Raw genomic sequence first — 23,668 nt, 5'->3', positions numbered from 1 at the left:
GCGGGACAATGGATATTGTTTCACTCGGGGTAGGATCGCCCCTTGTTTGAGCTTTATCATCACTGGTGTTACTCCATGCAACAACCCTACGTCATGGGGGCCTGTTGTCCACAAATTGTTTGGTACTAGTCGCATGTCATCATCAAAAAATGACAGTGGTGCTCCCACCACTGCCATCAACTGGACAGGAATCTGTCTAGCCTGAATCAAAATGTCACAGGGCATTGCTATTTCCATTATTATTTCGCCATCGCTTTCTAAATCGGAAAAGAGATCTTCATCAGTTAAGTCTCGCAGGGCAATGTCGGCATTGATGCACAGTACTGTGCGCCATTCACACCCGTCTATGTCCATACCAATCACAGCGATCCTTTTTGCAGATACCTGTACAGCATGCAAGTCTAATTATAGCACTGATCCTGGTGCTATGTCTGGGTGCACTACTGGGCGGAAGAGGAACTCTGCGGGTATTCTCCAATCCATCCTTTTCAGCTCAGGAACTACGTGGGTCAGCGTCTTTAATCCTTCAATGAACATTCTCTCGTCCACTGGCAGGCCACGTATTTCCGGTGCAGTTGTGTGAGCCAGTACTACCAGCATTACACGTAATGGGCATATTCCTGGTGTTGAACACACTATACCTCTCTCAGTGAATGATATTGTCATGTTGAGTTTGCTAAGAAGGTCCCTCCCTAGTAAATTTATTGGCGAATGTTCATAATACAGTAACGGTGATTTTACAGTTTTACCCCCCACTGTCACATCCAAAGCTTTTGTGTAAGGAACTTCAATTACAGCCCCAGAGAACCCCTGCGTCTCTAACTTCCGGTTAGATAACGGGAACCGGCCCTCCCTAATACATGATTTCTCCGCTCCCAAATCCACCATGAATATGAACTGCTTGTCTCCTATCTGCGCCCCTACCAATGGTTCCTCTGCTGCATCGTAGGTGGTAGATAGAACAGGACACGCAAGTGTTCTCTGTGGGCTGTCCTATGCGGGGTGTCTCATTGCCCCCCCTTGGTTGAATACACTCCCTGAAACCACCGCCACGCCACTATAGGGGGCTGGTGCTAGGGCTCCGTTTGCTGTTGTCGCGAAAGGGTTGCCTGGCGTGTAGTGCATAGTGTCATTGTTTTGTGGGTGATTCTGTGTTCTGTATTGGTGTCCCTGCCGTTGCTCATGGTACCCCTGCCCTGGGACCCTTTTTTGTTGTCCCATTGGGAGACCATATGGGCTTCCTGGATGGGGATGACCACAATGTTCTACCTCTGGAAATCCGTTATTTGGTCTACTTCTGCACTCCCTGGAGTAGTGTCCCCACCTCCCGCAGTTCCAACAACTTCCTTGCGCACCTCTGGGACCCTGCCATCCGTTTCCTCCCATTCCCCCATACCCTTGTCCACCTCCTCTTCGGCCCCTGTACCCACCTCGTCCCCCTCGAGGGGCCCACTCTTGCCACTGCGGACCTCCACTCTGCTCCTGCTCATTCCACTGCTGCTGCCCTGCTCCTGCCCAATTAGTTGCCATCCTTCCTTGTATTGCCACCAGCCCCTCCTCTTCCTCATCTCCCTCCCTGCTGTGTGGGAGCGCGGCCACTGCTGCAGCGACCTTCACCAGCTTTGTTTGTACTAGTTTTGCTTCGTCTGCCAATCTTCTCTGCGCCACCTCCTTCTCCCTCTCCTTTATTCGCTTACAGTGGTGCACTATTATGCTCTGAATTTCGGGCCATCCTTTCGCTTCAATACCCGCTATTTTGTCAAGTGCCTTTTGCACTTCTTTTGGGAGCCCCCTCTTTATTATTAAGTAAAATAATGATGTCGATTGATACCAGGGCGTGCCCGTTTCTGCTCTCCACATCTCTTGGACCCGAAAAATGTAATCCATAGCATCTTCCCCGTCATTCATTGTACATTGCATTACTGACTGCAAATCTGGGGTATCTGGAAACGTTTCCCGCAAGGCATCCCACACCCTGGCACGCACTGTGTTGAAAGAGGCACCATCATGGCGATCGAAGTCTAACGTTGCTCCCGGGAAGTCAGTTTTGACCCATACTCTGTCAGCCTGATCCCCAACTGCTGATACTAACAAACTTTTTACGTCCCCTATCGCTAGAGGTACCCCGGCTGTGTGTTTCTCAAAAGCATATATCCACTTGCTCGCCCCTCTCGATAGCGGGGGCAATAACTTTAACAAATTGGCCTTATCCATCTGAGCCCAGGGTATGTAATTCGGCCTCCCTCCTCCCCTGTGTATTAGTGGGAGCTGCAACTTTCCCTTTGTCGTTATATCTGTACTCACCTTCATTCCTGATTTTCCTAACAATGCCATTTTTCCCAACCTGTTCCTTAGTCTCCCTGTCCACTCATCATCCATCGTTCTCATTGAGCATGCGCCATCCAACCCTTCGCTTCCCCCTCCCATTGCCATACTTAGCCTTTCACTTTCTTCTAAATCATCCCCTATATCACATAGTAGCTCCTCTCTGCCTCCTGTGGGCCTCTCTTCGTTATCAGTACACCCCTCTCTTTCCTCTAGTTCAATTATTCGTGTTGGTTCTTCCTGTATCCTAAACAGTATCTCTCCTTTTTTCCACCCTTCTTCAAATGTTCTACCTTCGCTCTGCACTCTGGATGCAGGCTCTGATGTAGCTGTATTGAGTGCAGTCCGCTCACATATGCTTTTTATTCTCGAAAGCTCATCTTTGGCTATAGAGAGCCTTAATTCTAAAACTCCTGTTAATTTTTCTATGTCCACCCTTGGTGTGCTCACCTGTTCTCGCTCCCTATGACTCTCATATGGCGGGGGTGCTGTTGACCCTTGGGTGGTGGTAGTTGTCGGTGGGGGCACATAAGTTGGGTCACTGTATCCCTCCGCGGGCACTGGCTTATTTAGTATTGGGTACAACCTAGTTACCTCTATCGGTGGCTCCTCTTCTGGCAATACCTTATCATCCTTTTGTATCATTAGTGGATTGTCAGTGGTAGATGGTAGGTCAGGGTCTAATTCCCTTGCCTTAGGCGGGGGTATCTCTTCAGTCCCCATAGGTCTAATATTTCTCTCCTATTATGTAACTGCTTCCCCTTGTATTTCAAACAAATGCATGTGGCTACCATATCTAGGACACTCTTGTCAAACGATCCCCCTTCGGGCCATATCTGAGGTAACCCCTCCCCCTTCAACTCTTTGATCCACTGGTCATGATATTTCTTAATCCGTTCCGCGTACCCAGGTAGGTTCTTACAAATATGTGATAAGGGTGTTTCTGCCCCCATACTTCATGCTCACCTGACACTGATGTGTCTCTATATATCTCGGTATCTCAATATAAACGTATCACCATGTGAGTTTGCGTATTTATGTCTTACTGAATCGTGGGGACCTGCGTATTTTCCCTCCCCCTGCACACCATAAGAATGGCTGCGCACCGCCTCTATTCTATCCTCTTTGGGGGCACGTACAAGAGCAAACCATCAGTAATTTCGACAATGTTACCCAACAAATCAAAAAAGTAAACACTCACTTCACCACATTACTCTCTTCTTTATGATATTTCGTCTGGTCACACTTACCATGACCATTCCGTAATTATTTATTTCTGGCCACTTCTACACACTCATTATAACAAAATATGTTCTGACACATACGATGTTTACACACCCATAGGCAGCACTCTATTCACAGCTCAGTTTATCCTCCCTTGCCAGCTGTCCCTGTCCGTCTTATTCTGATATATATATATATATATATATATATTTGTTACTTAATTTTAATGTAAAATTGTCTTTCTATTTAGTTGTTCTTTGTTTTTATACTAACCCACTTTTATTTTCCCGTAAACCTAAAGAAAAGAATAGAAAGAATAGCAGTCACTAATATATTCTCTGTGTCTTCCTTTACCAGACACCTTTATCTCATTTTCCACTTCTTCATATATTCCCAGTACAAGTCAAGATAGCACTATGCGGCGCCGCCTTCCACCCCCTCGCGGAGCTAGGTTCCCGTCACTTTATCTCTATTCACTTCTTAATCCTAATGGCCATATGCAAAGAAAAAAGCAAAGAAAGTTTAGGATGGTCCTTAGTAGACCCAAAGTGCCCCTTTTTAACCAGCCTCGTTCCCTGTCCTATATTTCCTCCCCTACTCCCTTTATGATCGCTCGCACTCAATACTCACGTGCCCGTCTTGAACCGAGAGTCTCCGAAACTGGGTCCGTCCAGGCAGTGTTGCCGTACGCTCAACAGTCAGCCCCGGCTCCGGCGAGCGGTACTCAAAGGGGATTTTTCAACCGGGATCCCGTACCCTCTCTCTGTTGAGTGCGCACTTCTGAGCGTACCGGTCGGCGTTGGCGGGCAGCCTCCCGGAGCCGGCGCACCGTGCGTATCCCTTTTCGACCGGAGATTTTCATGCCAAAGGGGACGGTAGGGATATATATATATATATATATATATATATATATATATATATATATATATATATGTTGGGAGAAAAATAATAATCACGCTTTCGGGGTCACCACTGAAGGCAAGCGTCCCCAGCCAGCACGATCCTCCCCACAATGAGAGACAATAACAGACTCTCCCAGGATGGGAATAAGGCCAAGACAAAGTGCGGGTGAGCGTAAATGGGAGTTTATCAATCAAAATAGGGCATGCAAAGAACTCTGCAAACTCGAGAGCGCTCTGTCTGACAATAGCAAAGACAGGCGTATATATTTACAAAAGAACGTCATCAGAACCTACATACTATAGGGGGCACAAGTTTGTGGGGATTGGGTGGCGACGACTAGCTATAGGTGCTGCTGCGATGTGGTTGGCCGCGGCTGGATGACGTCACTGGTTAGCCTCGTGGGTTGGGCTGGGCCTGGCAGGTCAGCTGGGTTCATCCGGGCGGTGTTGTTGTGCCACTGTGGGCCGTGTCAGAGATGAATGTCTTTTCCTGACTTTCCTGACTTCTTGCCCTAGGCCATGCACACCGCAGTCATTCAACCATTTGCAATATTATCTTACTTAGTAAATCTTCCAATAGGTTATTCCACAGGTTAATGCAACACAGGAGGAATGCACCTAGAGTGGGGTCTGTTGGCGATTTATCAATACATGATCACCAGTGTCCTGTTGACTGGGTACCGTAGGTCGTGGGGTTGGGTCTCGGGGCATGGGACAGGCGGTCCATGTTATCATGTCTTGTTAGAAGTCATTATGGATGTGTTGCTGTAATGTTGCCATAATATTGGATGTCCTAATTTTACCGGGGCCATTAACCTAAGGTGAGCCAGTGGGTTGTGGAGCTTAAGACAAGGGCGCCTATGGATTTGAGTTTTCAGGCTGAGGTTTACTGCTGGGTTGTAAATAATACAGGTGGCGGGCCGTGGCCTTGGGTGCTGCAGGGGGAACTACAAATCTTTGAAGCGGCTCCAGCCGAGTTGGGGGAGGTGGAGCAGCGCGGCACAGGCCTCTGCTTTTTCGTCTGGCAGACTTTGCTGAGAGGGAGGGGGAATGGCCTTGCATGTGCTCACAAAGGTATTTTCCTAGTGTGTTGCCGATTCTAGGTGGAAGAGGCATAAACATTCAAATAATATACAGTACTAATTGAGTCACTCCAAAGCTCACGTTTTAACATTACTAGTGCCTTTCATATAGCCAATCCGAGCACATTACTTGTACACTATGTTTTTGACAACTACGACATTTTGTTATATGCTTATACATTCGCGGTAAGTGAGGTAGTAGTAAGGTTGGTGGAGCACACAGAAACAACTCGCCACTGAGACTGACGGCAGTGGCACATAGTGGGCTTGGACACACACATAGGGTGCATTTTCGTGCACCCTTTACGCGAGCCCTCAATATGGTTGCATTTGTCTTTCTTTGCACTCTAGCAGCATTAGTTTGGTTATGGCGCGGGACCGTGGGGTGCAATCTTTTCAATGACACACATAACGCGACAACCCCCGGGATGCTTTTACTATTTGAGCATAACTGCAGGGATGTGGGTGCTTCATTCCTAATGTCGTATGAGCACACATTCTGCCATATTTATACATTTTACAGGTTTTTTAGTCCGAGAGGTTGTGGAGAGAACGCTTTCATCGCAGGTAGTTTTCTCATTAGTATTTGGAAACTTTGCTTTTGTCAAAAGACCATTTTACAGTTCTTTTTCCACCCAGGCCCTGCTAGCTGGGTCATGCTGGGAGCAGCGATACACTGCAGAAGGTGAAATGTTACAGTGTTGGTATCTTACACTAGCTCATGTCCGTCTTGTTCGTGGGAGCGGGCTCTCAGCGGATCTGCCAGAGAGCTGTGGCCACAGGGGTAATTGAAACTCTCAAAGGGTGGTGGCCGCGCTGCGGTGCGCAGGGCTCAAACCATCTTCATTAGACAAAATGATTCCCGAGGCCTAGCTAAATTCGGTAGGTTTGGTCAATGTCTTCGGCAGGTGACCCATCCACCACCTGGGCCCTGGTGGTAGGGAGGGGGGACCCCTGACGAGCCATGGCCCTCACTGGGGGAGAGGATGCAGGGGAGGGGGGTCTTTTGGACCAATCCTCCCCTACACTAGTCAGCAAATATAGAATCACTGACAAACAGAATTGGTGGGACCTGATCTTTAGTGGAAAGTATGTTAATATTGTTTTGGCAGTAACTAGGTTCTTAAAACACTTATACATATGAAAACATCGGCCCTATGTTCTTGAATAGCTTTTTAGTAACATAATAAGGATGGCAAATATATGTATTTTAGATCAAATTTGGATATTTTAAAAAAATGTGGTGAAGAGTAATTCATGTTTCACTTTTATAATGGTTGTTATTTTTAATGATGCATTATGTTTTCATATGTCTTAATGGGTGTGAAAAGCACTGCAGCATCCCTTACTCCAAGGTAAGCCTTGCTACCCAACTCAAGAGGCAGAAGAACTGGACACCACAAGCACTAGGAACTGACAGAGCGCAAAACATGTAGTTGCTTCTGCCAATAAAAAACATGCTACAACACAGAAGACACCTGAAAGTAAAGACTGTACTCAAAGGTGTCCATCTCCTTCCAGCACATTGTCTGCATCCACCAGCCAGATAGTTCTTGATGAACCAGACCTTTGCATTATACTCCAGCTCCAGCAGTTCTTCCTTGCCTCTATGGCACTCCCTTTTGCTATAATATCTTATAATCCTGCACTAGGACCACATTAGGACATTTGGAAAGTAGGAACCCTTGTTGTTGACCTCTCACTTTGCATTGACCAAATAATTGATTGATAGCCATTGAAACAAAATCACAGAAAATACTGAATCACAAGACTCATTTGATTTGCTTTCAGAAATGCACCCAGGTGTGACCAAAAAGCAAGTACTACAGTAGCTATAACATTGGCATTATCTTTAACATTTGGTCCAGTACAGCATGACTTTTCTACCGTTCAAAATGGATTCCTAGTTGAACCACCCCTAGCATAAAACTGTTCCAGTTGGCCTTTGCCTTTGAGGTTAGCCATAAGAAGTGTGTACAAAGCCAGAGAAGGTCCTGACTTGCATGTAACCTGCTTCAATACTTTTCCTGCTGTTAGTGAGGTATCATGTAAATGTTCACAATGCATGTTCATTGTGAAGAACATCATACAGCCTCACAAGATCAGACACGTCACATCACTTCTCTGCAAATCCTGTCAAATGGCCGCTTTAGCATTGCAGGCTTTCGAATTTTTTATTCAAACAAAGATATTGTTATGGTACTGTACATGGAAGCAAATGTTTATTTTCTACAGAGTAGCATGTAAAGTAAACATGTTTGGTCCCAACCTACCGGCTAACATTTGACCTGTGTCTCTCCTTCCGCACTACTCTAAAGTGCTCAAAGGGGTTGTGTTAAACAGTCTTACCAATTTCTTAGACATCGAAAACCTTCGAGAACCCCTACAAGCAGCTTTCCACTCCTATCACTCCACTGAAACTGCTCTCATGAATGTCTCCAACTTCATTGCCTCTGCTAAGCACTCCAACCTATCCTGTATTCCAATTCTCCTTGACCTGACTGCCGCCTTTGACACAGTCGATCATTCTGATCTCCTTAATACTCTTTCTTCATCGGATTCACGACCGAGCCCTTGCCTGGATTGAATCCTACCTTGTGCCTCGCCAATTCTCTGTCTCCTGGAGCAACACCATCTTTCAACTCCTCTGCTCGTGTTCCACAAGGGTCTTTCTTGGGTCCTCTCCGCTTTACATTCTACACCTCTGCTCTTGGGGCACTCCTCTGGGTTCTCTTACCAACACTTTGCAGATCACACACACACATCTTTTTATCTTTTCCTGAACTCTCCTCTGATCTCTCAATCAATATTTACAACTGTCTCCCTGCCATTAAATATTGGATGGCTTCACACTCTGTTAAACTCTACAAAAACACGGTGCTGTTCTTCCCTGCCCAAAGCTCTTTCTCAACTCTTCCTCTGCTTATCCAGTGCCCACCTGACACTCTCCCATACTCTTCTTCAGCTAGAAACCTCAGCGTCTTCTGTAACCTGTAACCCTTCTCATATCTACTATACTTTCTTCTCCAAAACTGGAACTGTAACTCGCTGCTACCTCCTAAGTATTAGGAAAATCTGACACTCCTTCCTTTCAACACTGCCAATCATCTCTTAACCACTCCTGTCTTCTTTAAACTGGACTACTATGCCAGATTCCTCTTTGGTCTCCCCAACTATGCTTCCTGTCCTCTCGACAGGATCACTAACTTAACTACCAGGACTCCGTTTGAACTTCCTCACTTCACACTTACTTCCGCGTACTGCCACCAGGCTGGATGGCTGACGATACAAAACAGGGCCAGATTTAAATTTCTTCTCCTTGTTCAGAAACCTATTCACAGTACAGCACCAGTATGTCTATCCTCCTCTATGCAACTCTACAAGCCTTCCCGTAATCTCTGCTCTACGGCGTGCAGTCATATTTTCGAATGTAATAATTTCGATAGTCATAATGTCGAAAATATTCGAAAATATAAATGTCGAATACAAAAATTCGATTTTTTAATTTTTTTCAAATAATTTTACATGCAAGGGTAAGTATTTATACTTATTTTATTAAACATATTTGATTTTTTTTAAGCAGTAACATTGTAACATACGTTTAATAATAATAATAACATTACAATAGGTATATTGCTAAAATAGATTCTATAATAACTATATAGTTTAAATAACTATTTTAAATATAATAAGAATAATAAATGTGTTTTTTTAACTTTGAACAATCAGTTTACGTTTTCTCCGTTAGATGGTGCTATCGTATTACAAATGGGAATGTGCATTTTGTTGATATTTGTTATTGATTTGTACGTAAGGTAGCGTATGTCTAAGTATGCGTGGGCGCCACATTTAAAAGTACATTCTGGATGCGTTTCCGTCGCGTTCGGGTCTCCGTGTCTCCGTTCCTGATTTTTTAGGATTTGGATGTTTTTTTACAGGATTTCATGGACTCAATGGATTTTTTTCAGGATTTAATGGATTTAATAGATTTTTTTGGACCTATGGACTGTTCTTGTTGGATCGTGGATTTTTTCTTGGGCCTTGTTGGATTTTCACTTTTTTTTTGCTCGCTGAATTTAACCGTTTTTCACAGCAGATTTGGATATTGATTGGATGTTATTTTTTATTTTCCTATGGATTGCGTTCTGGACTTTGGGATCCTTGGATTTGTTTGGTCGGTGTTTCTGCCTACTGTTGGTATTTGCCATGCTTGATCGCGGAATCTACAAAAATGTGATTATTTTCAACACTTTAAATTGTATGTTATAGAATCCAGTTTGTTTTCTTTGTCATCTTGATTAAATTTGTGTACTATTTGCTCAAGTTTCTGCTCGTAGTCTCTGTATTTTTTTCCTTTTCAATTCTGCGTTTCCAAGTGAAATGGTTTGTGATAGACGAAATTCTTGATGGGATTGTTCATTTTGTAATTCTTTTAAAAAATGCCATAAATTTGTTTTTTTTGTGTTGAAATTTTTATTAATTCGGCTGTGCCATCCTTCCAATGCATTATTAGTTCTTGGTCTCCCCTCTAATGTGGCCTGGTAGCAATTCCATAATTTTACACTATATTTGGGCCTTCGTCTTGTGCCACTCCTTGTTAATTGTCCTAGCCAAGTGTTCTCCATGTAATCTAACAAGTCCGAATTTTCCTCCTCATGATTTTTAAAATAGTCACTGTCTATTAAATGTTCGTAAACATTTATAACGTGATCCTCCTTAACAAATGGCAATCCGAAAAGTTGTTTGTTATGTTGATATGTACTGTCCTCCGTGTATTTTGTGCTTAGTCCCAGTTTTTGCAGTTTCTTCCAAATGGCTTGAGTAAAATGAAAAAAACACCCTTATATGTTTGTGTCTGTGTATATTGCAGAAAATGCTTTAATTTGTGCTATTTCGAAATCCATTATTATATTTGTCGGTTTTGAATCTGGTACAGTGTCCTTAATTTTGTGAAACACGATTTTGTAAGTCTCTTTGCGTTTCTTGGGCATCAATACATATACTAGTGGTATGAGTCTGTTATTTATTGATCCATGTACTGTAAAACATTGTTGAAATGGTTGGGGGCATGCCTTGAATGTTGCATCACTTTGCCACATTTCGCTTTGACTAAGTTGCTGGAAATTGGTCGCCGTTGAAAATATTAATATTTTTTCGTCTTTCATTTCTATGGTAGCATGGTGAAAATGTTCTCCTTTTTCAGTTAATGTAAACACATTTGGGATGGTTATATCACTGTATATCATAGGTGCTGGTGGAAGATTTTCTTTCTGTTGCTTTTTTCGGTTCACTGTTCGCTGCATGTTTTTCACCAGGCATTTGTGCTGATATATGTGTAATGGTAACTTGTCACATACTGTCGCAATTACAGAACCGCTGGCTTGACCTGGGTTTTCGACGGCCTTTCTTTTTAGCTCATGAAGAGTTTTTTTTTAAATTATTATATTTGTTTTATCCGGAAGATGGTTGTGCTCTCCTTTTATTTTTATATTAGAAGCCTCACTTATCACCCGTGCGGTACATTTTGTTCTCCCATATTCAGTGCACTTCCAATATGTGTTCGTTTTTTTCTGATTCCTTATTTTAAATGTATCCGTTGTAAACCAGTTGTTTTCCCCCCTTTTGTGAAGTTATATATTCCACTTTTTCTGTCATTTTCAATCTAAAACAACGAAAAAAAAGTTTCACTTTTTTTTGTCACACATTAATAGTAATATACTTTTTCGAATTCAATATCTAGTTACATATTTGTTATGGTAATATTACCTGGTTTTGCCTGAAGTAGCTGTATCGAATGTACTGTAGTCCGCTCTGACGTTTGGTTCTGTCAAGTAATGATGGTTTTTCACAACCGTCATCTGTTCCTTGGTATTTAGGCAAGGTTCTTTACTCGTGGGTATCACCTATTTGTTTAACCCTTACTACTCTTCATTTTGTGGGGTTTTCGTTAGTCATAATGTATTTTATTTACACATGGTCAAATGGTTATGTGTTGGGGGTGGGGGGGTGACTGCAGGGTTTCGGGTGAGGGGGGTTTGAGGGAGGAACCCCCCCCCATAAAAACGTTACTATTGCTGACACTTTACATTGGTATGTTAGCATTGCTGGTCGACTTTGTTTTCGACATTTTTTTTCTCGAATAATTGTCTTTTTCTGTTATATGTATATGTTTTCGACATATTTATTTTCGACATTTTATTTTCGACATTTTTGTATTTCGGCATTATGTTTTCGATATTATGACTATAAACCTGCTCTACCTACTCGACTACCCTTGTAGCTCCTTGCACTCCCTTTTGCTTCATCTCGCTTCTGTTCTTTCTCTCTTCGTGCTATGGAATTCTCTTCCCCTGGACATCCGAGAAACAATCTACACGATTTTGTTCAGAACCAAACTAAAATCCTACCTCCTTGCCTCTGAGTTACCCTCTTAACCTACATCTCATTTGCCAGCTAGCTAGCATGTTTCCCTCACCTCTAACCTGCTTCTGTCCCTCACTTCCTCTGCCTCTAGCGATTCACTCATCATAGTCACATCCCAAGCACAGCTGGCCGTACTGCCTACCTGAACTTAAAAATGTCTAATGTTGGTTGTCCCTAATCTATGTATGTCCACTAATGTAATGTCCCCGGTGACTGTTCCATTTACTCCCCTCCACAACCTTGTCAGAATGTCCCTCAAACTCACCCCGTTTTAAGAAGCTCACTGCATTCTGTCAAATCTGATTTCGTATCTATTGTACATTCTTTTGTATTCAGAAGAGCATGGTTCCTCCTGTATATAAATGCATTTTACAGTCTTTAGTATGAGCTTGCCTTTCTAATGTGCTTATATGCAATAACTTGCATCCCAGGCCTTGCTAATTCTTAAAAATCCCACTAGGCCTGTCGGTCGAGTTAATTAGTTTACTTACTCCACCTAAGAGAAATGCCCTTGACCCATAGTGATGGCTGACAAAGCAGTGCGTTCTGTAAAATGGTGCATGGCACCATAAATATTTGATACAATGCTGCCACCCAGAAGCCAGCCACGCACAATGAAACTTCTATTTGCAATTTACTGCAAACAAAGTTTACATTAACTGTTTGATAAAAGTTTTCAACATTCCTTTACTCGGCTGCAAGGTAGAGTACCATGCAAATGGCACTCTATCTTCATAAAAGCTGAAGTGGGCAAGTAGACTTTGCAAGCGCTGCATTGCCTTCCGGTAAATGTCCACTTGCTCCTCTAGAGAATAATTTACATACGTTGAGTTAAAACTGGGACATCGAATCTCCACTTTATATGTGGGTTGAATCATGGTGTCCAGATAAGATTTGGAAGTAGAAGTATTTTTCTCTCTCTTTTTTTATTTTTTGGGAATAAAATGATTTGTGTATTACGTAGGCAAGTAATATATTTGGTTCCATGTAATAATATCCCTGCAAAAATGTCCCTTGACAAAAAAGTTGAATTTTTTTGCGGAGACATTATTACAACATGTGGGGGGAGAGCCCTGCAACCCCCGTTTTAAAGTTTTTTTTTCAAATGGGAGCAGGGGACATCCCCGTAACCCGTCCCCTTACACAATGTCACCATATATAATGTTGCCAGTGGCTTTTCCTGGCAACATTATGTATGGGGACATTATTACCTGATACTATATATTTTAGGTCTAAAACTGTTTAGTTTTTGTCACTAATGCTTCATAATACACAGTAATTCATGCAGTTCCTCTTCAAATCTGTAATGAATCATAGTACATATATAATTAATCTGCCACTGCTCTCCTGGAACCAGAGATCCCCAAAGATCCTTGGGACTGTGTGGGTGGAAACAATGTGGCTTCTATGTAACCGTTGTTTTATGTTTTTGTTGGGAGTCTTTTTACTACCTATGTTTGTACGTGCCATTTTTTAAGGAGAAAAGTTGGCCAGCATGTCGCTTTTTCTGTAGGACTAAGTACAACACAACCCTCTACACCCTTGGACAAGACTTTAAAAGAAAAACATATTTTCTATTGTGATCAGCACAAATAACGGGCAACCGGAGAGGACGCTATCGGGTATTTCTGACAAGCGAGTATTTTCAATCGAATGCTTACTTTCTTCATACTGCAGTTCTAGCTAATCCTTCAATAATTAAACGCCACACGATCATGTTTAATGGTAGTTGGAGTCTTCACTTCAGATTATAGGCTTCAAAAGAGAATATTTATATTCCAGATCATGTTGAATAGTTAATAATGCTGAACAGGCTTCACAGGACATACTTCACTGGTGAGAATGTATACAAATACATCTTCCAGCTGCTGTAGGTTCTCATAGGACAATGCAGGGTTGATGCATATGTTTTGGGAATGCCCAGTAGTGCAGATATTTTGGACTGTGATATTTTCTGGACTAGCGGCATTGCACGTCCGAAAGATTGAGTATCCTCCTCAGGTCTGCCTGCTGGGCATGTACCCTAAACATGGGACAAAGTCTCCAAACATGAAGTGAAGTTTCTAGATCTTGTGTTGGTCCTGGCAAATTGCAGTGGCATGGGAATATAGTGAGGCTGCTGGGTTTGATAAGTGTCTATTGGATCTTAAAAGATGGGCATTGGCGTAGAAGACGGTGTGGCTCAAGTGTAGGAGCAGAGGAGAAGGGGGAGGAATGGATGTGTTAACAGCCTGGAATATGTGGAATTTGCTGACACCGTCCGTATTTTATCCCTCAAATGATAAACCACCATGAGAAAGGAAGATAGTCATGCAGAGATGAGTAGAAATGCAGAGGTGCTGATGGTGCCGTGAGACTGGGTGGAAGCTGGGTGGGCTTGCTTTATGGCTGCTAAGCAATGTGGGATAGCAGAGAGAGATCAGACGGGGAGGGTGAATTGGGAGGAGTTAGTTGTTGTTAAATGTTAGGTTGATCTGAATACTTATTGTGTACAGTAAGTTGCAATGTTGCATGGGTTGGGGATTGTTTAGTGAAATTAAAATGCAATAAAGATTTTGTTTTTTTAAATGGATGCAGAAAAGCACGTTTTTGTGGCTTTTAAGCAGGAAAATATGCTACCTAGTGGGCAAACCTGATTATATTGCATTTTGCAAGTATACTTTTTCGAATGCCACTCAGTTGTCATTTGTTAAATGTACTGGCAGTTTTCAAACCTACAAAATGCCTTTTTAAATGATGAAAACATAATTACTACTACAGCTTTTAACATGAGCTCATTTGCTTTTGCTTAGATCTGGTGTTGGTCCTGCCAAAATGGATGTGCCCTCATGAAAATGTCTCAGCTTCCTAAAGAACAAGATGAAAATATTTTGCAGCAGCACAAAGAATTCCTGGATGGGTCAGTAATTTCATTGTCTTTACACTATATAGTATAAAGTATGCAAGCCAAGAATGAAATACAAATAAAAAATTGCATAAAGTCACATACATGCTCTCATTAAACCAATGCCCTCAAAAGTCAATACATTATCAAATAATGTCACGTTTAATTCAGAGAATTTTAACCTTTGAAGAACTTCTTTTAAAAACGATTGAAATTAAATTGTTTCATCGAAACAGTAAAGGTTCTTAACATGGTTAATGTGTTCAAATATATAATCTAATGCTTTCCTATGACGATCATGTTAATGTGTATTCCAATTTATTTAGAACACACACATAACTCTATTTTAAATTATAGAAGGAGCATCATTTCAGGGGAGTATCTGCATGCTTCAAAAACAGTCCTCTCCAATGAGAGGGTTCCACCTCCTGACATTGATGTACTTGCATTTTTATTGTGGCGTTATGTACCCGTTCCATAGGCATTACCGGGGGGGGAAGGGGTGTAACGGGCCAGGGCCCGAGTTCATGGCCCAAACTAACCCTGTTCTGGTTTAGCTTGAACTCCCTGTGAGAGAGGACATGCCCAGACATGGGTCCCTTGCTCGATATGCCATAGGAAACCAAGCTGCACCTCACTGAGGAGGCCCAACAAGGCTGAAACATGTCGGGGGTTGCTTGTGTTTCTCCGTGCAGAGGGGACCTGGCCTTGCAGTTCGGGCAGGGCTGCTCCCTTTGGCGTCAGTACCCGACTGATTAGTATATGGCTGGACCCCTTTTGCAATGACGCAGACTGGATAAAAAACTGTGGTGTGGAAGGTTGCCCAGATCAATGCCAGTGGTTCAGATTTTTTTGAAACCTTCCACCCATAATGTTTTTGGTCCAAATGGAGTTCCTTGCCAGAGGAACACCCAACCACCCCAGTCCTTCAAACTATTCTCCACATGGGTAGCGAGAGGCATGCTATATCAAGGTTATTCACTGTATTACAGATTAGCAAGACTAAACCCCAATTAAAGGTAAAGGAAAAGTGGGGACTAGATATGGAAACAACATTTGAGAAGGCAGAGTTGGAAAACATATGCCTACAGATAGGCAAGTTATCTAGAAAGGTACAAAAAGGTCTGGGAGCCCCTCTACCGAGAACTAACACAGACAGATAATCTGTTCTATGGCAATGTGCCCACTCGGGGGAGGGCGGGGGAAGGTGGAGGGGGTTATACAACCACGTTTTAGCTCACTGTACTTTCACAGAGGGGAAATATTCATTTGCTTCTCCAGCATGGGGTCTGGCATGGATTCACATGCTCATGAATATTCCCCGTAGTCGCTGGGATCCTCAGTAAAAGAAAACTGTTTCACTTTAACTTACAAACTGTATTGCTCCTCTAAACCAATTACTGTACTCTAGGTCGTTCTGCCCCCAGCCATTGAGTGTCATCTCCGTAAGCACCTCCTCTGGAAGCCATCTTCAGATTTTTACTGCATGTGCAAGAGTCCTTGACTTTTGCTCTGTGAGCTATTCTATGGATTTTGCGCTTTTCCGACCGAAGAAAGTTCTATTTTTGTCAAAACAGAGCCTGTGTGCTCTTCTCTCCATCTGCTAACAAGCCGTGATCCATTTGTCGGTGAATTTAAGCGCCCCTCAAGAGCAAGGACCGTTGAATTTTCATTGAAGTTTCCAGAAGGCCATTGGGCCTACTCCACACCTCCATTCATGATTGAGTAGAAGAACGAAGGAAGTTCCCTTTTCAAGATACTGCTGCTGAACAGCTTGCCCCGCTGGTGGAGATCCAGGCCTGCAAGCGGCCTTCTCATCCATTATTCAATGAGGACCTTAAGACTCTTCGCCTTAAGCATAGGCAAGCAGAACGCAAATGGCACTCCTTACCTCTGTATACCATCTGGCTATCAAGCAAGCCAAACAAAACTATTTCACCTCTGAAATTGAAAATTCCATCTCACAGCCTAAAGAGCTCTTTAAAGAAGCCCGCTTTCTATCGACCAGAGAATCCTCTGATGATTCTACACCCTTTTCTCAAGAACGCTGTGATTCCCTGGCAGAACTTTTCATTCGCAAAATTGATAGTCTCCGTGAACTTATCTCGGCTGACTGTAATTTTTCAACTGGTGCACCTGTCCCCCTTGCTGATTTTTCTTTGGGCTCCATAACACCTACTGTTGCCTTGTGGGACTCTTTCCCTTTTTTTTTCCGCTGCTGATCTTACTGTAGCAGTCACTAGTATGACATCAGCTTCTCACACGGATGCTCTTCCGCTGTTTGTGCTGAAGGATATCCTCCCACAGATTCTGCCCCATCTTATGTCTGCAGTTAATCATTCCTGCTCTACGGGAACTATTCCTTCAGCACTTAAATGTGCTTCAGTGATCCCTCTTAAGAATCCTGCTTTGGATCCTTTAGTTCTTGCTAACTTTCGCCCCATTTCTCTTCTTCCTTTTAGCATGAAATTGCTTGAATCCCTGGTGTCCCCACTATTGGTGCGATTCTGTGACTCTACATCCCTGCTTGATTCCATCCAGTCGGATTTCAAACCTGGCCAGGGCACTGAGACTGTTTTGGTCTCGGTGCTCGATGACCTTAAACTCACTGCTGATCATGGTGGAGTGGCGGCATTGATCCTGTTGGTTCTCTCAGCTGCTTTTGACACCATTGATCCCTCCAGCCTGATAAATCATTTTTGTTTTATTCGTATTACATAGCGCACAACAGCCCGTGAGTATTGTGGCACTGCAGTGGGTATGTCAGGTCCGGTCCTCGCCTGGTTTTGTTCTTTTATTTGTGACGGCTCTCAGCGTCTTTTCCATCAACCTTTTCTCTCTGCGATCTCGGCTTTGGTGTGTGGGGTCACTCAGGGCTCTGCCCTGTCTCCCACACTTTTCAACTTTTACATTCAGCCTCTGATCGCCCTCATCCACGCCCACATAGCTGATGATACTCAGATCTTGGTTTGGCTGGATCTTCTTTATCCAGCTCAGGCTGCTCAGCTGCAAGATTGTCTATCGGCTGTGAGACGCTGGAGGGTGAAAATTGGCTTAAATTGAATAGAGATAAGACCAAGGTTATGGGTGTGGGTTCTTCTACTGCCTCGTCCCTCTAGACTCCATCGTTTTGGCCCTCTTTGTTTTGGCTCTTTGCATGCTGTAGTGTCGGTGGCAAGAATCTGGGTGTCAAACTATCTGCGTCTCTGTCTATGGCCCTGCAGGTTAGCTCTGTCTGGCAGGTTGGTCATTTTCAATTGAAATCCCTCAATTGAGATCCTTCAATTCCTTCTTATTTGTGAGCCCCAGTAGTCTCCGCCTTAGTCCTCAGCAGGATTGACTACTGCAATTCTTTATTTTTGGCTCAGCCAGAATATTTGATGCAGCGCTTGCAGGTGCTCCGAAATTCTGCTGCCCGTCTCGTCACTTGTACTCCCTATCGGGAACATATTTTGCCAGTTCTTAACTCCCTTCACTGGCTGCCAGTGTCTAGGCGTGTTCATTTTAAATCTCTGTTGGTGCATAAGGCCTTTTATGATGCTGGCCCAGAATACGTACAGCAAAAATGTCGAGCCTATGTTACTACCCGTGCGCTACGCTCTGGGGGCTGCTCTCTTTTGGTTGTCCCTAAGGTCTGCTGTGTGAGGACTGGTGGCTGTGCTTTTTCCGTTAAAGCTGCCATTCTGTGGAATGCTCTACCTCCCGCCCTTTGTGCGGTGTCTAGGCATCTACAATTCAGGAAGGCATTATGATATGATATTATGATGGATTATTTATAACGCGCATAATACCCAGAGGTAAAAACGCTGTTGTTTTAAATATTCTTTTCTTTGTGATCTTTATTCTTCTGTCATAGCGCCAGGTTACCTTCGGGTGCCGGTTGCGCTGTACCGTGTTTCTTTTTGGTACAAAAAACTATAACATAACATAATAAGCTGTGCACCAGATGCAGACTGCAGAACGTGTTTGTGGAGGACAAACACCTTCAATGCCTCTACTGCCTTCACCCGGACGGCAAATAAGGAGATTGCAAGATCTGCCTCAGCTTCTCCAAAAGAACGATGAAGGATCGGCACAGTAGACTGGTGCCATGGCTAAGCGCCAAGGCCTCTGCCCTGTGCTCCAAGCAGGGTCATGCCTCTTATAGGACCCCCCGGTCCGATAAGCAGTCTTCTATGTCCTTTGAAGGCGCTCCATCCATGGGGGCCCAAAACAAGTGCAAGCACTGCGAGAACGCTTTCGTGGGATTGCCGCACAAGCGGGTCTCTCGATGGGCAGGGTGCGTTCATCGCCACCATCTGCCTCTAATCGCCAGCCAGCGATCAAGCTCTTCCTCAAATGGAAGTTGCCCAACCTGGCTAAGCTGCGGGAGAAGCCAGAGAAGCCTAGGGTGGAGGAAAAGAAGGCCAACCTGCCCACGAAGGCTCAGGTGGTGCAGGAGAAATATTTGTTGATGATAAAGCTGGTGGCGGCCGCTGTCTCATAGGTAGCCCCTACTGCGCCCAGGGTGTCCTTACCCCCGAGGTGGGAGGCCTCAGCCAGGCGTTGGCGAAGCCTGCTGGCACACCGGAGAAAAGGATACCGTCGCTGAACCCGGCTCCGACTGCTCAGAGTGCAAAAAGGGGGGTGGGAGGGTGATTAAGTCCCAGGCCAGCCACAGATCATATCCCAAGACATGGATGTTTCGTCCTTGGACGAAGAAGACCAGGAGTCCCTGCACACGGTCCACGAGTAAGTGGATGACGACAGCAGCAATGCCGGCTCAGCTAAGAGATGTATCCCTGGACATCCTATCGACCCATCACACGTTGGTGTCAGAAATCTAGAAGAGGATGCCACAGGCCCCGGCCCCTGTGGCTTCCGGATCAACCTCCGGCTAAAAAGAGGAAGCGCCCTCCGATGCCCCTGTATCAACCTCCACACCCGTGCCGAGTCCCCCCCCGGCCCCGATGGATCCAGACACGGGGACGGACACAGCCACGTCGACATTGTCACAACGCAACAGGGGGCGTCCCCACCAGATGAGGTGGGGTAGTTTTATGCCATGGTCACCAAGCGTCTGAAATTTTCCAGCTGTGGACGAGGAGACCAAGAAGGAGGGCTTCCTATACATGAGGCGTGAGGCCAAGATGAAGACCATCATGGCAGTGCCCCTTCTGGACTACGTGTGGGAGGAAGGCTTAGCCCCCTGAGGAATGCTTGCACAGCCCCAGCCAAGCGGCGTTGGCTGGAGAAAAAGTACTGGGTGCTGGAGTCCGCACACAAGTGCCTATGGTTGCAACCCGTCGCTGGACTCTGGTGTCAGCGTCTGCGAGGTAGAGGTGGTCTAACCCCACGTCGTCGTCCTCAGTCGCTCCAGACAGCGAGGGGAACGCCATGTAAAGGAAGATCATTAAATCCGGCGTTGACCGTCAAGGCAGCCAACGCATTGACTATTCTGGCCAGGTACGGCCAGGTACGACCAGGAACTGTGGTACAAGCTGGGCACGATTCTGGAGTTCCTGCCTGACAGGGATAACCTCTTTGTGAAGGCCGTCGACGAGTCCTTGCAGGCCATCAAGATGGATACAGAAACGACTTGAGCCCTGGACACTCCAACAGCACTGCTTTCCAGGGGAAAGTGAGGCAGATCAACAAAAGGTTTCTCCTAGTCGTACCATCAGCCCTCCCGGTCCACGACCCAGGAGGCCTACACAGGCAGTTCCAAGGCCTTCGGGGGAGGTGGTCAGCCCTGTCGTCGCTACCAAGGCAGAACGCAAGCACTGAAGCAGGACTGAACCGGCCAGGATGTAGGGCCCCCACCCATGCACCCCGGTGGGACGCAGGCTGACGGGATTCATCAGCTAGTAGGTATGATCTCCATGGACAGATGGGTGCTGAACGCTCTCGCCCACGGACATACCCTGGAGTTTCAACACAATTGTACGCAGATCCCTCTGGTGGCCCGGCAAGAGCAGCACATCCCTCAACACCCACATGAGGTATGGGGCATGCTATGAAAAGGGGCGATAGAACTAGTTCCAAGACGACTCCGGGGCTCCGGAGTCTACTCCAGATACTTCTTAGTCAGAAAGAAGACCAGGGGCTGGAGGTTGACTCTAGACCTCCGGCGTCTCAACAAGAATCACAAAGGGCCTGGCACCAGTGGCGGCCCATCTGCGTCAATGAGGGATACACAAACACCCGTACCTCGACGACTGACTCATTCGAGCCAATTCACGAGAAGTAGCTGTCAAACACACAGAGAAGACCTTCCAGCTGCTGACGGATGCGGGGTTCTCCATCAATTATCCAAAGTCCTGCTTGACACCATTGCAGAACGCACTGTTCCTAGGATCCAGACTTAACACCGTCGCCTGCCTAGCATCGCCCTCGGAGGGTGTAGCGGCCATGCTGGGGAAAGTGCATTGGCTGTTGTCATTGAAGACCGCCATTGTCCGGACCATCAAGTCGCTGCTCAGTATGATGTCGTCCTGCATCTACCTTATCCGGCTCTGCAGGTTACGGATGCGACCTCTTCAGGGCACTCGTTCCCCATCGCTCTCCAAAGAGGTACACAACTTGTGGCACTGGGCTGTCAGAAAAGAGATGTTCCTCGTCCCCTTTCACCTGGCAGGAGTCAAGAACACCATCTCCGACTCCCTCAGCAGGGAGTTGCACTCCTGCCACCAGTGGGAGCTTTGGCAGGACCAGGTAGACTGCATCTTCATCAGTGGGGCAGGCCCCAGATCGATCTGTTTGTGACAGCAGCAAACTCAAAGTTTGCCAGCAGATGTCACCAGCCAGAGAGCATGGGAGAGGCATTGTCCTTCCCGTGGGAAGGCTCATTTCTGTACTTGTTACCTGTGTTGCCTCTCCTGCTGCGAGTCATCAATCCACTGAAACAGTACAGATGCAGGATGATACTCATTGCCCCGGTATGGCCGAGGCAGATTTGGTACCCGGGCCTTTTCAGCCTGTCAGCGTCACCTCCAGTCAGGCTGCCGAAGGTCGTGGATCTGCTCGCCATAGAAGGAGGCGCAATCCTGTATCGCGACCCAGGATCACTGAACTTGAGAGCTTGGCTCCTGCATCCCTAGTGTTCGGAGGATACAAGTTGGCAACTGACTGCAGGGTGGTCCTTGCCAAGGCCAGAGCGCTGTAGACTTTGAAGTGCTACGGTCACAAGTGGAAGCGTTTCGCTACGTGGTCCCGGTTGCAGAAGATCACCCCTCTGAGGGTTATGGCATGCAGATTCTTCCATGCTTCTTGTCCTTGGCCATGGCAGGACTGGCGCACGCCTCTATCAAGGTGCATCTGGCGGCTATCTCCCGCTACACTACGTCTCCAGGAAGATCTTCTCTTTGGTTCCACCGTCTAGTCAAGGATTACCTCAAAAGACTGTTTCAATCTTTCCCGCTGGTGAAGCCTCCTGCACAGGTGTGGCAACTCAATGTGGTGCTGACAAGGCTCATGGGGGTCTCCTTCGAGCCTATGCATCAGGCCCCTCTCAAGTTCCTCTCGTGGAAAACTGTTTTCTTTGTGGCCATCACCTCTGCCAGGAGGGTAGGTGAGATACAGACCCTGTCCTGCAGACAGCCATGTCTGACTTTCCATGACTCAACGTTGGTGCTGCGGACGCACCCCTCCTTCATGCCGAAGGTTCCGTCGGAGTTCCACCTCAACAAGCCTTTGGTGTTACCTGTGTTTTTCTGAAAGCCTTTGTCACCAGTTGAAATGGCCTTGAACTCGCTGGACTGGACGCTGCTCGTGCTCTGAAGTTCTAAGTGGCATGCGCGTGGAGTTTTCGGAAGACATCTGAACTGTTCGTGAACTTCGGTCCTGTGAACCATGGGAATGCCTTGTCCAAGGCTTCCATCTGAAGGTGGCTCTCCGGCTGCATAACACACTATCATCGGTTGGCGAACCGGCCGCTGCCCGGACGTCCGAGAGCCCACTCCACCAGAGCGATCCTTGCGACGATGGTGTTCCTGTCTGGTGTGCCCCTGCTGGACATCTGCAGGGCTGCTACGTGGTGGTCCACGCACACCGTCACAAAGTTCTACTGCATCGACAAGGATTCCAGAGAGGAGTCCAGAGTCAGCCAAGCAGTGCAACGCAACCTGTTCTCTTGAGGTGAGTCTGTTCCAGAGATAAGAGTAATTGCTTCTGCTGAGCCTTGCCACCTCCCGTGGTTGTGTAATGTTGTACTGCTATGTATTCGTTATTCATGAGCATGTGTATCCAGGCCAGACCCCATGCTGGAGTAGGAACAAGTTACTTACCTGTAACTATTGTTCTCCAGCATGGGTCTGGCATAGATTCACGTGTGGCCGCTCCCGCTGTCTCCTCTGCAGCTCTTCTTGGTCATACTGCCACTTTCTATGCTTACCAAATCTGAAGATGGCTGCCAGAGGAGGGGCTTAGGGAGAGGGCAGTCACTGGTTTGGGGCAGTATGCCCCAGAGTACAGTGATTGGTTTAGAGGAGAAATACAGTACATAACTGAAAGTGAAATTGTTTTCTCTTTTACTGAAGATTCCCGGCCTGATGGTGGGGAATATTCATGCGCATATGAATCCATGCCAGAAACATTCTGGAGAACACTCGTTACAGTTAAGTAACCTGTTCCATATCAGTCTGTCCCACTCACAAGGGCTGTCCAGCACCGAAATGCTAGGCAATTCTCCTCTAAACGAGTGTACCAACAGCAACCCCAGACATTTGTTTCGGCTTAGTCGGGTCTCAACAGTGAGGTGAAGCTGTGCCTCTCTAAGCATCGTGAGCAAGGGGTCCATGTCTGGATTACCCTGGATAACTCAAAGTTCCTAAAAATGCAAAAAAAGGCCT

General features: G+C 45.6%; 1 protein-coding gene across 1 annotated transcript in view; it reads left to right on the top strand.

Moving 5' to 3' along the window:
- Window positions 1-23,668, top strand: part of MTMR12 (myotubularin related protein 12) — a 1,529,619-nt gene that overhangs the window by 1,188,256 nt on the left and 317,695 nt on the right. The window contains exon 9 of the mRNA XM_069627080.1: window positions 14,749-14,855. Coding sequence (XP_069483181.1) covers window positions 14,749-14,855 — 107 coding nt within the window. The remainder of the gene's footprint in view (window positions 1-14,748; window positions 14,856-23,668) is intronic.

This window comes from Ambystoma mexicanum, chromosome 6p, assembly GCF_040938575.1.
Source record: "Ambystoma mexicanum isolate Mex_15411 chromosome 6p, UKY_AmexF1_1, whole genome shotgun sequence".
Lineage (NCBI taxonomy): Eukaryota > Metazoa > Chordata > Amphibia > Caudata > Ambystomatidae > Ambystoma > Ambystoma mexicanum.
The sequence above is the reverse complement of the archived record's forward strand: the minus strand, read 5'-3'. Positions and strand labels throughout refer to the sequence as shown.